We start from the raw sequence: 17704 nt of genomic DNA, 5'->3' as shown, positions 1-17704 counted from the left end.
TCTATCCATAAACCACTACATTAACTTTTGGTCTCTAATGGAACACATAAGACTTGGAAACTTTTTTGGCTCATAAGTCTGAAGGTTTCAGTACACAATAAAGTGTCCTTATTTCTTTGGAGTGTCAAGGTATCACACCAGTGAGAATCCACAGCAGAGCAAGATTTTGGACTCTTCAGCCCTCAAAATGGACTAGGATTATGTATCTTCAAGGGTCTGCCCACAAGGTCCCACCTTGTGAAGTTTCCTGGGAACACACTGTCAACATGGGAACATTTGACATTTAGCTCTAGCAGTTGCCAAACTTTGGTATATTTTACTTGTAAATTCTTTATAGTTTCTAGAGTATTAGGCAAGCAATTTATATGGGTATGTGAGAGAGACAGACAGGAGGCCGCTGGAGTACCTGGAGCTAGTGAATTGCCTGATGAGAACTGAACTCTGGTTTCTAGCCATTACAACTTTTGTAATAGCCAAACCTAAGACAATGGATATCTTTCGGTGGGTGAATGATTAAACATGGGGTATAAGCTAAGCAGTAAGGAAATAGCTAACTCAAATTCCAAGTTAGCGAAAAAAGTCACGAAATGTGGAAATGGCTTGTCTAAAATACTACTTGTAGCTTGTATTTGCAAACCAAACTTTAACCTCTGGCCAACCTAACAATAACAAGCCAGGTTAAGATTAACTTAATGAAGACAATGTAATCAATTTTACTACACTTTGGAACCCATTGAGACATACCATATTCCCAATTTTTCCTTTGTGGCCCATTCATCCCTTGAGTCAGAGTATCATACATGCATGTGTGGTGGCTAGACCAAAGATGATTTACTGGAAGCAACTAGAGTTGAAAGCAACGCTCTTCATTATGTCAGTTGTAAGTTATTTTTTTTCACAAATACATATTTTATGGGATAAAGAGTTTCCTTAGAGGTGCAAAATATTGCATCCTATAGTGGGAAGTTCTTAAGTAGAAAGGAAAACTCAAAATAGCTTTAGGAAGTTCCTGAAACTGACCAGATTCACTAGGCCTGTTCCCACCAGAGCACACAATTAAAAGGGGGTCAAGCTTTGAACACTATCAGATAAGCCCCAGCTGCCTGGAAGAACTAGAAGTCAGCTAAGCTGATTTAAGAGGTTTACATCAATTTGGAGTCACTTGGAAAGAACACTCACTCTTCCACTTGAACCTCACTCACATTCTGTACTTGCTGAGCTGTTCATTAATGATGATTTTTATACAGGAGGAAAGTTCTGAACAAATCAAGCCCAGAGTTTGATAAATGGCACCAAGGGTAGGTTTCATTTCTTGTCTGCTACTTTGTCTTTCTGATATTTTCCTTTCAGGATAATTAAACATGACCTGATAAATAGCTGAATTCTAATACAGAATTATGAAAGACATAAAATAATATTTACTATAACAAAATTTATTTTTTATAAATGTTTGTGATAGCAAGATCAAAACTGATATTCAAGAGCCATAATTAAACTGTGAATCGTGCTTATCCCTGTAAAAGATTTATTTGTGGAAAAATTCTGATTATTCTGTACCAGTGAGCACTAACAGCTTTCACAGACCAACCTAGAAAGCCCATAATTGAGATGATTAGTCTAAAGTATGCAGGAGAGATGGGTGCCTCTCCTATAAGATGATTTTGAAAGGCAATGTATATTTAGAAGGCTGTACTTCTCCAGTCAAGGAAGGAAGCTAGTGAAGGAATATAAACTGGAGGACTCCATGAGGAAGGTCAGAAAAGTCAGGAATGCTAGTCTTCATTTCTCCTGCAAACTTATTAGAACTAGAAGAAAAATTCTAATACTTGGGGCACAGTATGGCCCACAGAAGCCTTCTCGAAATGCCTTCCTACATAATTGTACAATTTAGGTATCAACCACACTGCTTCTAGCCCTCTGCCAGAATGGAGACTTCTCCAAGTTGAAAGTACCCTGGCCTTAAAGTCTCTCCAATTATTGAAAGGGACAGCTTGATTTGATTCTCTTGTCCTATATGGAGGCAAAAAATGTTGGCATTTGGTGGCATCCAGTGGTAATGTTCTCCTCTTATTTGCAACAATGCGAGTAATTTTTCTCTTGGTTCTTTATTAGAAACATAAAAAGCAAGCCAGTATACTTTTTAAACAAAGAACATTAAAACACATTAAGATCAGATTCTTCCCGTACTGTAATACACAGTCTTTTTTTTTTTTTTTTTCCAGGTAAAGCACAAAGACCCTGATGTGACTCACAGTGTGATAATGAACAACACAGAGTTTAAAGCCACCTTCTTCCTATGAGAAGGAAAATCACTTCATGTGGGCATCACTTCCAAAGACGACTCAACAAATAATAGTACTCGACTTTCGTCATATTTATTTTACTAAATACCATGGTTCAAAAGAACACAAACCAGAAGACGTACTTAAACTAGTCTACATGGGTGGGGTTAACCACACCCAGTCTCCACATTCTCTCTATGTATATGGAGCTAGTACCACTTCAGAGTGACCGATTACTCGTGTACGCTGCCTTTTCTGTTAAAATGAATAAATTTCTCTGAACATAAAAAAATTTCTCTGAACCAACAAAGACATGAAATATTACAAGATACAGGCACTTTATGTTCCCAGTTTTAGAAATAAGCCAAGTGAAAAATATTTAATAAAAGTAACTGGGCCAGAGTTTTCTACTTTAGTTCTAGACACTTAAACTCAATTGAAAATAAACAAGTTTTAGCTGGGATTAATGCAATGGTCATATTTGTAAAAAAGAAAAATCCAATTACAACTGGAGAAAATGGCCATTTGAATTCAACTTAAACATATGCCAATAATGTGCATTAAAATTTATATGCCTAGTCAGCCGAGTACCATCTGAAAGCTTTGTTAAGTATGGTTAGGGAGAAAAGCAAAAGGTGCTTTTATTCCACAGTATCTGATTAAACAAAAAGTAATTTACAAAACAAAGTACCAAATGATACTTTAAAATAAATACTTCATCACTTTGATGAATATATACAGTGTCCAGTGGAGTTTAACTATCTAAAAGGGGCATTTCACTATCCAGGGGCGCAGGAGCGAGTTCACATAAGTAGAACAGCGTGGCTTCACTGGCTTCTGCTTCAGTCAGTGGTTCCAGGCGGACAAGCTTACTTTGGGTTGCTTCTTGGTCTAGGTTGCTATCCAGGAGCTCATCAACTTCTATAGGCTTATCTACAGAGGGTACAACTTCTGACGATGCTGTTGTAGTCCCCTGTTCAACAGCAGATGCAGGGTTCCCATCAAGGAATGCGAGAAGTGGAAAGGCAGTGTACTGGATAAGCTGTTTATCTATAAAGATCAGACAAATACGTTTACAACTCAAATAAGAAATCATATATTTTATGTCACTACGTTTTAAAACATGTAAGTAAGGAAAGCTAGCCTTTCATTTCAACAATTGAACTGATTCTTCTTTTAATGTTAAATTAAGGGGAAATGTTTCAAACAATAAGATCCATTACTTTACCATGTAAGTTTTATTTAAGTACTAGAAGCTTGAGACACCATCCAGAGCCTGCTCAGCTCCCTCACTTGTTTATATGGCTCATAGCACTGGGGCTGAGCCCAAGGTGATCTGTGCATGCTATGCCAGAGCCCAGTCCATCCAGCTACTGAGTATGACATTTCCCCCCACTGTTTGCATTTAATTCTATACTGAAATTCTTAAAAGAAAAACCTAAAGAAATTAAGATTACTTCCATTCCTACCTGGCTTGGATTTAGATTTTCTTCCCTCTTCTGAAACTTGTTGAACAACACTGTTCTTGGTAGCTTCTAATCCCTTATTCTCAGACTTAAAAAGAAAAAAGTAAAATTACTATTATACATTCCTTAAAAGTATCAAATAATTAAAAATTGATAAAATAACTTCAACACATCTGAACATCTGAAATATATTAGAAAGGGAAACATCAGAAAAGATGAACCAGAAGAAATCTCACTGCAATCAGCCAGACTGGCTAAGAAACTTGTCCTCCAGGGCCAGAAAAAAGTCCCCAAAAGGAAAGAGCGTTTCAGTCATAGAGAGCACTGCACAGCAGGACAGGCAGAGCTGCCAAGGAGATGGGAGTGAATCAGACGGTGCCTTCACACACTAGTGAAGATGTAATTAAACCCCATCTCAATGGTTGATGAGAAATGCATCCCACACTGCTCTTCTCATGAAGAGAGGAAGCCTGCAGAGAAGAACGCGTTCAAGTCACCAGGGATGACATGGGGACAACCTCTCAAACTGCCTCTGTTCTTGGAAGCCTCAATTGTGATGCTTTCTGTAACTCTTTAGATCATCTCCTTCATTTCAGTCTTCTTCAGCCGCAGTCTTCTTGCCTTCTGGCTACCATGTGGAATGAAATCTACAGTGCTGCTGACATGGCAGTGAGCTAGACAGTGCCGAACTCTGAGGTGCAGACAAGGCTTAACTGTTTCAGACAACCCTGTACATCAGATACCACCAACTACTGCGTCCCCACACACTGCCATAGTATGGATGAAATATTGAACATCTGTGTAACTCCTACAGTCCTTTGACAGCTGTCATAAAGCACTAAATTTCAAGATTCTAGAAAGATAATGACCCAAGATGAAAAGTAAATCACTCCAAATTAAGGAAAAAGAATTCATCATTTAGAAGTTATAATGCATAAATGTTAATACATTTCTATAAATCTTAAAATAGGAATTTCCCAAGAACGCCACTGTTGATGTTCTAAACTTGAGAGCCAAGATTATGAGTGTATGTTCTTATTCAATACTAGTGGCCGCTTAGTTACACTATAATGTACCTAGACTAAGAAAATAGTGATACACGTTATATATGCTTGTCATGAACGAGATAAAAATACCAATCATTTTCAAATCTCAGAACAGTAATAAAGCATCACCCTTAAATATATTTTTATAAGATCAAAAAGCAATATTTAATTTTTTGTGTTACTGGTATTTTTGAAAATTCTAAAGTTATTGGTTTCTAGAAGAGAGTAAAATCAAAGAACAATGAGCCAGTTTTAGTAAAAAACAGCAAAGCACATTCACTAAATTAAAGCATGTGACTTAATACTCAACACGACAAAATCTTACACTGTAAACATAGGTGAAATTCAGCTTACTGCCTGTTTACCAAAAGTCTATCACATTCTTCTATGTATGAAATACTGAATATCTGTGTAAATCCTATAGTCATCACACATTCTTCTATGCATTATCCATATCTGCTTAATCTACAATTACAGCATTCACTATTGGGACATACAGCTTATAAAACCAAAAATATAAGTGTCTGGCCACTTATATGCGTATGCCCATAACCCAACAATGCCCGATGAACTTCCGACTCTACACTCTCATACAGTTCCGAGGCAGCCAAGGCGAACTTTCACCTCCTAACACATGGCAACAGGAAATCCCAACTCATCAACTGTATGATCCCTCACATTTACTTGAGAGGCCTTATTTTTAGATTACAAAGGACAAGCATATAACTGACTTCACTAATCCAGAAACTGGCCTTAATTTATTTTGTAACTAATAAAAAATAAGGATTAAACAATTTGATATTAGATACTGGATTAATCAGTCAGGACAATTAAGCTATACAAAAGTAACAAGAATTTTATAAGCATCTGCCATTACAGACTGTCCTTAAGAATCTCCTGTCAACTTGCTAAGTCCAACTGGATCCTATTTGTTGAAAAAAATTCTTATAGTTTAAAAGAAGGGAATATATATATATTTACTAGCTAGGGGATATATATATATATATATATATATATATATATATATTAAAATTGACCCTTGCTTTACTCACTCATGTTAATGCTAATGAAGTAAAGGAACTTACAGAGGTAAGAGGGACCAGTTATTTTCAACTTAAATCGAGAAATTGTTTGTGAAAAGAAAAATACACAATGTAGAAATTATATTTTAATTTTTTTATTTCAAAGAAATATCTGAAGGAGCCAAGGCTAGGTGACTTCCCAACACTAAGAGGCTGGTTCCATACTGAGAATGAATCCCACATGTGCCAGGACGACTGGGCAGAGACTAACCCCATAACCACCTGCTACTGTGCACCTAGAACTGCACGGTCTCTCAATCACACACAGCACGGAAGGAAGGCAGGAATGTTCTGTAATTGAGAGTGGCACTGCTTTCCAGGATGTTTCATAGGACTCTTTCTTATTTGTATAGCTATGGGTCCTGAGCAACATGGATTAAAACTTACTTTTGTATTATTGATGTAATCTGTGGGATTCATCTGCACAGAACTAGTGAAAAGCTGAAAGACCAAACAAGAAAGATGATAAGTTTAAAAAATATTTAAAAAGATTTGTGTGTTAAAAATTTTTATACAATCATGGTGAGTGAAGAGATGTCACTCCTGCATGAGGAAGCTTCCACAGATTCAGTCGAGTTTGGAAAAGCAAGAAAGCAGAAAGAAAAACAAACAGAGGCAGAGCAAGCTGGCCCATGCGCTAGATAGAATTTTACAGTGGGGTAAATAGTTCCCCATAATTCTTATCTGTTCATCAGTCTCCATTCAATTTAATATCTTTTATTTCTTTCTAAAGTTTATTCTTGGCCATACCTAGCACCGAAGGCTGAGTCTCATGTCTCGACACTAAGCATTTTCTGAACACCTACTTATTGATTAGGTGACAAATTCATCAAATCTACTGACAGTGGAACCTAGCATTCATATCAAGTGGGGCCTCTGACAATATGGCATACCTACTTTATTTCCTACATAGCAAGGGAAGTTAGTAAGTGGTAAGACAATGCCAATGAGCTACACTCATGGTCCAGCCAATTTATAAATACAACTTTCAAGTCATAAGCTTCAAAATTCTAGCAAAACCCTTCCATAGGGTGAGGCTTGTAAGAAACCTCTGGCACCATACAGTTATTTCTGCTCTCCAGGAGCTTACAATCTAAAAGACGATACGGACATTAAATAGCTAAGTTATACTCACTTACAGTCCACTTTTACAATTATAGAGCTTAAAAGCACAAATGAGTTTGGAGACCAAGAGGAACAGAAAGTAAGGACATAGGCAGACACAGGATGAACAGAAGGGCCGTAATGAAGCTAGGTTCTACGTGTCATCAGTCTGAGAGAACATCAGGAATTTGGAAGATAGACGAGTACATAGGAATACCAAGAAGGTAGAGCATGTTCTAGGGATGGTTCAGACCAATCCAAATAACAGAAGTTCTAACTTAAACAGTTATATACAACAGTTAAACAAAAACAAAAACAAAAGTGAGCAAAGTCATGGGTAGTCCAAGCCCCATCCGATCAGGCTTAGTTCAGACTCTGAGAACAGTCTGAGCTCTGAAACAGACAGTAGATCTGCACTGGATGAGAATGAACAAAGCAAGAAACAACGAAATGCACGTTACTTCCTTCTGCTTCCAGTCTCGTCAGACAGGGACTCCTTTCTTTAAAGACCACATTTGTTATAGAAGTATACCTTGGCTCTCTTTCCACTTCCCTCTCTGTTCTTATAACCTACTGGCTGCTGAAGAGGAATGGAGCTCAAATTGTTGGTTGTAGATGACTACTATCTGTATGCCGATTCAGCCCTACTTCAGAGAACCCTGATGCAATTCTGCACCTAAAGACAGGGTGATACCTGAGTGAGGCCAGTAGTGCAAGCAAGTTTCCTTTTCTCTCTCTCTCCCTCCCCCTCCCCCTGCTCAGCATCCTATCTAGACTTGGAAACATCTCTTAGGCACTCCCAGAAGTACATGGGGCCAATATACACACAACCAACTCACATAAGGAACGGATGCAGCTTAAGTTCTAAGGCCCATCAGCCTCCTGCTGACTCCGCCCTGACAGAGAACTGATCACGACAAAGGGAGGCAGAACTCTCAATACGCTTGGCTTAAATCTTGAGCATCTTCATCATTTCAGAGAATAAGGGAAGCCAGAGCTAGATTTTAAAACTTATAACACTTCAGTCTAATTCATGGGTGATAGAAGTCTTAGCGAGAAGTGAAAACACAAAATTAGGATGGTTTGTCAATGTTATTTTGGAAAACAGCACCCACTGATGAAACAAGCAAGGAGAAGTGAATCTGGTGTACACATGAGCTCTGCTCCCTGCAGCAGCCAGTGGCTACCATGAACAGAGAGGGAAATGAAATGCAGAGAGCGCCAAGGACATTCTATGACAACTGCGGTCTTTAAAGAAAGGAGTCCATGTCTAAAGAGACCAGAAGCAGAAGGTAAAATGCTATTAACGGGTACATAGTTTCAGGAATAAAAAACATTTGGGCATTGAATTTAAATAATCTAAGGGGTTACAGATAAAGTAGGATATCCCAAATGTGCAGAGTAGAATTTGAGATAGAGAGGAAGAAAGACAGACAAACGGACACACACACACACCCCCCAAGGATGGAAATTTGAATTGGGTAGGAGACTTTGTCAGGACTGGAGCATAGCAAATTATTCTTAGCAACTATGGAGGTTTGAATAGCAATTTAGTAAATGTTCAAAGTGAAACTGAAATGACCCAAAGACCACATAGCTTTGTTGATAGTCAGAATTATTATTTTTCAACATCCACATGCAGAGTGGAGAATGGGGCTCATGGACTAAAGGACTGTTAAGGTATTGCTATCAAGCTGGAATGGGATAGCCACATGGAAGGACACTTAATTACTGTAGTTAACAAGGACAGCATGGGAAGGAATTCTTTACAGACAATGAAATACAAGCCTGTGTGGTACTGATAATTTGGGAAGGATGTTCAAGCTCTGTGACAGACTTATTTCATGAGAAGAGATGTAAGTGATTGATTAACCAGAAATAAGACAGAAGAGGAAGAAGGGGCTAATTCCTTCTGGCATCATTAAGAGTTTCTCAAATGACCACACTACAGGACCACCCTATAGGACTATCTTATAGGACCACCCTACAGGACCACCCTACAGGACCACCCTACAGGACCACCCTACAGGACCACCCTGCAGGACCACCCTACAGGACCATCCTAGAGGACCGCACTACAGGACCACCCTACAGGACCACCCTACAGGACCACACTACAGGACCACACTACAGGACCACCCTACAGGACCACCCTACAGGACCACCCTACAGGACCACCCTGCAGGACCACCCTACAGGACCACCCTACAGGACCACCCTACAGGACCACCCTACAGGACCACCCTGCAGGACCACCCTGCAGGACCACACTACAGGACCACCCTACAGGACCACCCTACAGGACCACCCTACAGGACCACCCTACAGGACCACCCTACAGGACCACCCTACAGGACCACCCTACAGGACCACCCTACAGGACCACCCTACAGGACCACCCTACAGGACCACCCTACAGGACCACACTACAGGACCACCCTGCAGGACCACCCTACAGGACCACACTACAGGACCACCACCCTACAGGACCACCCTACAGGACCACCCTGCAGGACCACCCTGCAGGACCACCCTACAGGACCACACTACAGGACCACACTACAGGACCATCCTACAGGATCACCCTACAGGACCACCCTGCAGGACCACACTACAGGACCACACTACAGGACCACACTACAGTACCACACTACAGGACCACCCTGCAGGACCACCCTACAGGACCACCCTACAGGACCACCCTGCAGGACCACACTACAGGACCACCCTGCAGTACCACACTACAGGACCACACTACAGGACCATCCTACAGGAGCCTTTGATAGGAAAGGAGACTCCCTGTGAGTGAGGCACTTCTCAGAGTAAAGAACAGATATTGGGAAGAGAAAGAACAGGAGTCAAGTGAGCAGGACAAAGCCAGGTGAATCTAGAAAGCTCTAGAGACCAAGAGAAGAATGCCACAGAAAAAAGCAAAATGGCAGATCCAGGTGCTCAGGGCCTGAAACCAAAGGGAAAGATCATCAGCATAGACAATACTGGAGTTCAGTTCAGCATAGACAATACTGGAGTTCAGTTCACACAGCTGGGGACAAAGACTAAGACAGGGAATCAGATTCGACATTAAAAATATACCAAATAAAATGAAATGTACTTACTAGAAAAACATTAATTCCCTAAGTATTAGGAAGTGTCTTTATGCTATTCCCACTTCTATTACTGATTTCCAAAGGTCTTTATTACATTTGTCCTAGAGAAAATTATACAGACAGTAACACAACAGCAAGTCCACACTAAACCAGTGTTTAGTAGCAGTAATGTTGAAAAAAGTGGCATGTTGTTATCGGAGCAATGGCTCCTCAGAGGCAGGCAGTGACCACACATTAGTGTCTACGCTTCCTAGTAAAATCATGAGGAAAGTTAAAATACAGGAAATGTAGAATACAAAGAGTGTTGACTTAAAATGACACGTCTAAGTACACAAATTTACAGTACAGTAAAGAGTATCCAAATACCTACATCAACCAGAAGGTCTGGGTCTATGCTAAACTGTCTTCCTGAGAGCATAGCTTGGAAGTCCTCTAAACTGCAATCAATACTGTCAAGGTAATCCAACAGCTCAACCCTAAAGAAAAAGAAGTAACACATTTCATATTCATTAGGTATTCTCCTTCTTACATTTAAAACCACTTTTGGTAACCTAGCTAGTGCTACGAAATAATCTTGGTGAGTCTTAACAGTTCTTAAGACATCCCATTTAAGATTTGGAATTTCTGAAAATTGACAAACTCATAACATTTACACAAATTTATTCCTTTCAGAAAATAGGTGCTACAATAACAGTGTGTTTTACCTTTTTCTATGCGACCTCCCTACTCTTAATACTCCTAATAATCAAATTACTTCTATAGTATAAATTACTGCATTTTAATACAATGTGTCCCTTTATAGAAACTATACAAGTATATATAGCTGGTAGTTAAAATCAAGAACATTTTACAGTTAAAACAAGAATTTCATTTTAAAAATCTAAAGAATTGCTCACTAAAGTTCCAAGACAATTAAATCCTAAATGTTCACTAGAGGGTTCAACCTTTGATCAACAGAAAGAGACACAGGATCCACATCTAAACTGAACTTTAAGCTACTACTGTTAACTTTAATTAACAGAAATTTTACTTTAGTTTTATTACTGAACTGAATATAATAAAGTAATTTAAAGCATCTGGATGACCACTCACTTTCCTAAAAGGTTAATGTTGTCATTCAGAATGGAATCCATCATGGTCACAGGGTCTTCTGAGGTCGGGTTGGAGGAGCCATTTAGCTGGACAGCACTAGACATGAGAGGGCTGCTGCTGCTGGCACTCCCCACTCTGGCTGGCTCACTCTGCTCTGCACTCTGAATGACAGGAGCGTACTCATCCTCATTGTCATCTTCAACAATGACAATGTCAGGATACTGGCTACAGCCATATCAGCAACATGAGAAGAAAAAGAAACAAAACCATTGCAGCTTCAAACAAGGTAAAGTGATTTTCATTCTCCAGAATAGATCTCCAGATCTATTCAAAGGTTTTCTTTCCTGGAGTAAGTAGCTTTAGCACAAATTTAGACAATTCATACGACAGAAAGCCACAGAGAACATAAGACAGAAAACCACATGAGACAGAAAGCCACAGAGAACCAAGAAAAAAGGTTTAACTCCAAGTAATTCAGCAGTTTTCTTTCTTTCTTTTTGGTAGGTTTACCTGGTTCCATATATGTGAAACAGATTAGCACTTCAAACCAAATATGAGAAAAGAATTCATTTTAAAGAACAAAAACAAAACAACAAACAAAGAAACAAAACCAGGGCGTTTCTATTCATTCATAAGAAAAATGGCCAATATTTTCCCAAATTTTATCTCATGATTCCTTACCTGGAGGAATCAACTACAACATCCTCATTTGTTTCTGGAATAACTGGAATATTTTCTTCATCCACATTATCGTCAGTAACATCATAAATAATTATGTCATCTGAAATCCGTTCTCTTGACTTTAAACCTTCAGTTCTGCTGTGTGGAACCTAAATCATCAGAAGAAAACAAAAACACATGGGCTATAATGAAAGATATTAGTAAAAAAGAAAAATGGACTCATCCTATTTACTAAATATTGAGCATTCAACAGTAAACAGAACAGCTTTGTCCTCCATCCCCCAGGGACTCACATTGTAATGATATATAATATTTTTCAGAGCTATTAAGTATATATACCCATATTCTACTTAACAATCACTTTACTGTAAGAGACCCTGAAGATGAATGACATGCCCAAAGTGTGTTTTTCTATAGAGATGTTCAAATCCTAAAGTATTTTCTTTTTTTATAGATAACCAGTGAACAAGCTCCAGGCCTTCAGAAGTTTCCATCCTAACCACAGTCACTGCATTGGCAGTGACTGCTCTAGCTGAGCCTGCTGTGTCTAAAGAGGTCTTAGTTTTACTCATTAAAGACCTTCACTGAGAAATACAGCACTTCAACAATCCCACAGAGGTCACTGGCTATTTTACCAACAGTGGTTTGTTTTCATGTTACAATGTACATACACCGGTCTGACGGTGCAGGCCTGCAACTCCAATTAATCAAGAGGCTGACACAGGAAAATGTTGAGTTCAATGCCTGCCTGGGCTACAGAGTGAGTTCAACAGCAGCCCAGACAGCCTGGCGGAATTCCACCCCAAAAGGAAACAAGGTAGCTGGGGAAAGACTTCAGTGTACAGGGCTTGCTTAGCAAGCTTTGGACCCCAGGACTGACACCCAGGAACACCAATGAAAAATAAAATATATGGGTACATTCACTTCAGTTACATTAAGAAGTTCTCTAAAGTAAACAAGTCATTATATAATGCAAAAAAAAATTTAAGTTTCAACAATAGATGAGACAGGTAAGAGAAGTAAAATGTTTTAAATGTAAAATTCTAGTTAAACAAAAAGTCTAAAATATATGAACACTTAAAAAATATATAAATTTCAGATAAACTAAAACAAACCTTCATCTACTTATATAAGCTTTTAGTCCAACACTCACGCTCCACAGGTTTACAATATATACTTGGTTTAGAAAGGAAATGGAGCGAACAGTAAGATATGATGGATGAAGTCAGTACTGTCCCACGGGGTAAAATAAACAAATAAAACTTCAACAGTAAGTCTGACATAATATTTGAAAATTCTAACAGTTTACAATAACGACAGTAACTTAGTAGGACAGCATTTGCCTTGTTCAAAAATTCAGCTCTGATCTCTAGCACATCAAAAAAGAAAAAAAAAAGATTTATCACTGAGCGAATAGTATCACAAAAAAGGCTTCAACTAGTTTGATGGTAGACTAATCTGCAGTTAGCTGTTAAAACTGACTAACTGTAGTCTACAGCAAAAACAAAAGCATGCAAAAAAATTTGAAATTGCTAGGAAAAAACACTTTAGTTGGTACATAATAATCATAGAAGATTGAAAAAAAAGTAGGAAATTCTATAATCACATTACACTATGATGACATCATCACACTTTTCAACTTCTACAGCATCACAAAAACTACATTTCCCAATGCCAAAAGTAAAAACAGGCCAACCACACGGTTGAGGCACCGCTCCCTGGTAAGCTCCATGCAGTGCACACCGCAGAGTACTGAAATATCTCTATCAAGTGTAGACATAAGCAAAGTAACAGTAATACTTCTGAACTCAGCACATAAAGCAGCTGTGGAAACGACAAATATGAAAGCTTGAATACAAGCAGCTGTATCTGCAATGGTGTTTCTTAAAATACTCTAAAGCAAATAAAGGAAGCATCACGATGTAACAGAGCTGGGGAATGAGCACTTACATTATTATTCACTAAACGTCTTTGACTGCATGAAACACTGCCACAATAAAATTTAGTTTGAGACAATAAGTATAAAATATTTTAAAATTTACTTTATGATGGTGATTATCGGTTGGTTCTTTGACTATGTGCTGAAATAGATTCTTCTTTGGGGCTCCATTTGTGTTTAGAAGTAGAGGCCTGTAAATAGTAAATAATAATTGTAATATTTATTTAATTGCACCCACAAAATTAAAGAACAAAAGGTTTCTAATATTTTACTCATAACACGTCATACAAATGAAACTTTCAATAAGGATGCAATAGAAATTCTTTAGAACAGAACTTTTCAACTCCACACAAAGTAGACTTAGTTTTTAAAAAAGTAGTATCACAGAATAAAAGGCAATAAATTTAAAGCCACTGACTTTTATTTATAAACTGTCAAAATCTTGGCTCATCTTTTCTCCTTCCATCTATGCCTTTTGTCAACTATTCTTCTAGTTTAGATGTGATGATGGCATCAATTGTTAATATATTTATATGCATTACAACCTATCATTAAGGTTTTACTAAATTTATTAAGGTCTACTAAATTTAAAATAAACCAAATAGTATTTGATTCTCTCCCTTCCTCACAGCATTATCTTTAAAGAGTTCTCCTCACTGGGGCCTCCTAATGCTACTTTAAACTGTTAACAAGGAAAAAAATCAGTAAGACCTGCAAATCCACTACTGCAAGTGACCTCCTGGCCTACCCTACTTCATAAAAACATAAGCAGGAAGCTGAGCACCTTGGTGCCTGTCGGCAACCCCAGTACTCAGGCGGCATACTAGGAAGATGGGGGTTTGAGGCCACTTCCGGGTACCTAGGTAAGACCCTATCCGAAGGTAGGAAGGTGGGAGGAGGGACAATAGATCATCACAAGGATGATGATGAGAGGATAAATAGGCTGTATATATCCAAAATATATCACCTTATTACGATGATACACGACAAATGGAAAATTCACTCATACTTATGTAATGGGCCTTGTTGAATTAGGGGTCTGTGAGATGAAAATCTGAGCCCTTTTAGTTTAGCTGTATGACTAAACTACCTCATGTACAAAAATCATTAAGATATTATATATAATTACTTTAAATCATTAAAGATATTATATATAATTACTTTCAGACTGCATGCACACAAAACACAAAAATTTGAACTCTGACATAAATTTCATCATAGGTAATTCATAGGTTTGCAAATATTCCAAATCTGAAAAAGAAATCTCAACTATTTCTACTATCCTAAGTATTGTGGGAAGGGGTCCGCACCTTGTTAAGATGACTCTTAAAATGCTAACATAATTTAACAAGGTAAAGCCGTTCTTTGGTACTAGGCATAAATTCAGCAAACAGGTATTCATGTTTCAACACTAAAGTCTCTCAGCCAAAACTCAAAAGACTTACCTTTTACGTTTTAAACTCACAAGTTGATTATTCTGAACCAATGTAACAATAAACTGGACAATCTGAGAGGAAAATGTAAAATAAAATTCTTTCATCAAAGACTGTGCAAATTATATTAAACACACTAGTTATCAGCCAGCTCTCTGCTCTTACTTAGTGTGCTTAATAAACGCTCCTAAAGCACACTCGAAAAAGGCTGAGTCATTATCTTTCCCACAACCTAACACACGAGATTCGCCTTTGCCGGAAGACAGCACTGTGAGGCAAAATAGACAAACTGGTGTTTGACAAACATTTTCTAATAAAGGTAATATAATTAGAAGCAAAATTACTAATTGAGAGCAATCGTAAAATTCAGGTTTGAAAAGTCTTTTCATACTGGTCAGTTTTATCATCCACAGAAGCTTACCCAATCTATAGACATAGTAAATTTTAAGTATCTGCTTAATTTAGAGAAAATCTATTTTATTTTATAGACTTGTTTCTTTATGTAAGACACATGGCTAGCTGTACTGATCCAGCTTCATCTTAGACATTTAATCCTCAACCTCACTCCAGAACTGCTCCATCTGAATTCTGATGCTGTTCAACAATGTATGTGTTAACTAGGTGTACAGGAACCTTCTAGGTAAAATTTATGAGAGTCACTGTGGCTTACAGTATGACTTGAAACTCTATTGTCAGCTTCCTACCATAGATGCCAAGTAGAACTGAAGCCTGTCAGTAATGCTGACCATAGTGTTCTGGTGTCTGAAAAAGGCCACAACAGTTGGAGAACTGTTCAGACTTGGTAGGGTTTTATATCTTTATGAAATTTAATTACATGATTAAAATAGACTATATCAACTAAGTCTATTATATTATACATCATATTCATACTTTAAAGTTGAACAAGAAAAGTGATGGTCAAAAACTGAAGTCCTGTTTTAACTTCAGTAATTATCTTTGTTTTTGGAAAAAGAAAGTGCAGATTAAGTAGTTGACATTTAACAAAAATGCTGTCTTGTGAAAAATAGTAAGAGTCTTTTCATCAAGTACAAAATTAAGAACACCTGTTACTTTAATTCTCCTTAACAATTAAGACCATGCATTAGAATTGCATACTGAAGTTTTAAAAAACAACGTATACTTGAATAAACACTGAGAATTGAAATCAATTATACTTAACCTTAATGTTATTTTATAATACTAGTATACGGTTTTGATCATAGACCACATGTGACAACTGTTCTTCATCTCTGCCCTAGGGCTGGTTCACTACACCCAAACCCTGTCAGTCATCAACTTATTTTTAGCTCAAGTGCCTTTGCAGGCAAGAACAAGATTCATCACTCCCCACCCTCCCCTCAAAAGAACCTGTTTCTATGAGCCTAGTTTACTCATAAGCAAAAAATAGATCCCTTTATTGCTCTCATGTTTCTTTTCTTAATAACAAATGGATGTTGGAATGTAAAGATTAAATGACAAGGACACAATGCCATGGGCAAATTCTAAGTCCTCCTTTGATTTAGTTCAGAATGTTGAATTTATATGTTTACTTTTTAACTACTTATATACCAAGCCCAATTATAACATACACTGAAAAAAAGCACTGCTGAACTCCTAGTCTGGCCAAATGACTTAAAAATTAACTATACCTATCAGAGTAAAAAGCAACAAGAAAAAGTCCGCAGAAGTCAAACACAAACACAGAACACACACAAGCAAAGGCAGGGTACAGGACAGGCTGGCCCCGCTTACCTTTCGAATAACTTGCTGCTGCTGTGCATGCTTCGCTCTTAACTCTGACACCTCCTTCCAAAGGGATTCATTCTCACTGTGTTAAAATTTGTTTAAAAACCAAAACAAAAAAGATTGGGTCAGAAGATCAAGCTAAGAGATTTTTATCAAGAAAGCCAGAGAACTTGAACTCAGAGACAGGAGGAGGCAGGCAGAGATAGGAGAGCTACAGGTTCAAGACAAACTTTGGCTATACAGTGAGACCTTGTTTAAAGAAACCAATACTGGAAAACTATATTATTTCTCCTATGCTATAACTATTTCTTAACTGTGTGATCCACTAGTCACAACAACACCGGGAGGGGGGTAAGATACATATTTCCATGTACATAGTAGTCAGCAATTTACCCCTTTTACTAACTGGGCTTCTTACTATTTTCTTAAACATATACAAAGTTTCACCAGGATAGCAAGCTTCCTCAGGCTTTGTTAATTGCTTCAGGAAACAAAGGAAAGTGACCCTGAGCAGCATTCCATGTTTCCAGGCACTGTTCCTGTATGACCTTCCACATGATTCCCTAAACTTCCATAAGCACAGCCAAGAAAAGAATCTTGTTCTTCACTGCACAGAGGAAGACACTGATATATGGAAAAGAGAAAGGACTTTGCCCTGTTATCACTGAGATAAATCTACAAATATTAGATACAAAAGTCTGTTACACCTTACAGCTATCTGAAGGT

The 17704-nt window shown here is 38.0% G+C and overlaps 1 protein-coding gene across 3 annotated transcripts in view; it reads right to left on the bottom strand.

The window, feature by feature from the left end:
- Positions 1-2086: 2086 nt before the first annotated feature.
- Hsf2 (heat shock transcription factor 2) overlaps positions 2087-17704 on the bottom strand; it is a 28037-nt gene continuing 12419 nt past the window's right edge. For 2 of the 3 annotated variants that reach the window (XM_032888435.1, XM_032888437.1), the window contains exons 5-13: positions 16985-17060; positions 15245-15306; positions 13903-13990; positions 11861-12009; positions 11180-11404; positions 10458-10563; positions 6264-6317; positions 3752-3836; positions 2087-3332 (exon numbers count right to left, since the gene is read on the bottom strand). In XM_032888435.1, the coding sequence (XP_032744326.1) occupies positions 3037-3332; positions 3752-3836; positions 6264-6317; positions 10458-10563; positions 11180-11404; positions 11861-12009; positions 13903-13990; positions 15245-15306; positions 16985-17060 (1141 nt within the window). In that variant the 3' untranslated portion in view covers positions 2087-3036. The remainder of the gene's footprint in view (positions 3333-3751; positions 3837-6263; positions 6318-10457; positions 10564-11179; positions 11405-11860; positions 12010-13902; positions 13991-15244; positions 15307-16984; positions 17061-17704) is intronic. The other variant, XM_032888436.1, reaches the window with a different exon arrangement.

Source organism: Rattus rattus, chromosome 18, assembly GCF_011064425.1.
Source record: "Rattus rattus isolate New Zealand chromosome 18, Rrattus_CSIRO_v1, whole genome shotgun sequence".
NCBI classification, from domain to species: domain Eukaryota; kingdom Metazoa; phylum Chordata; class Mammalia; order Rodentia; family Muridae; genus Rattus; species Rattus rattus.
Note: the sequence above shows the minus strand (reverse complement) of the source record. Positions and strands in the feature narration are given on the sequence as shown.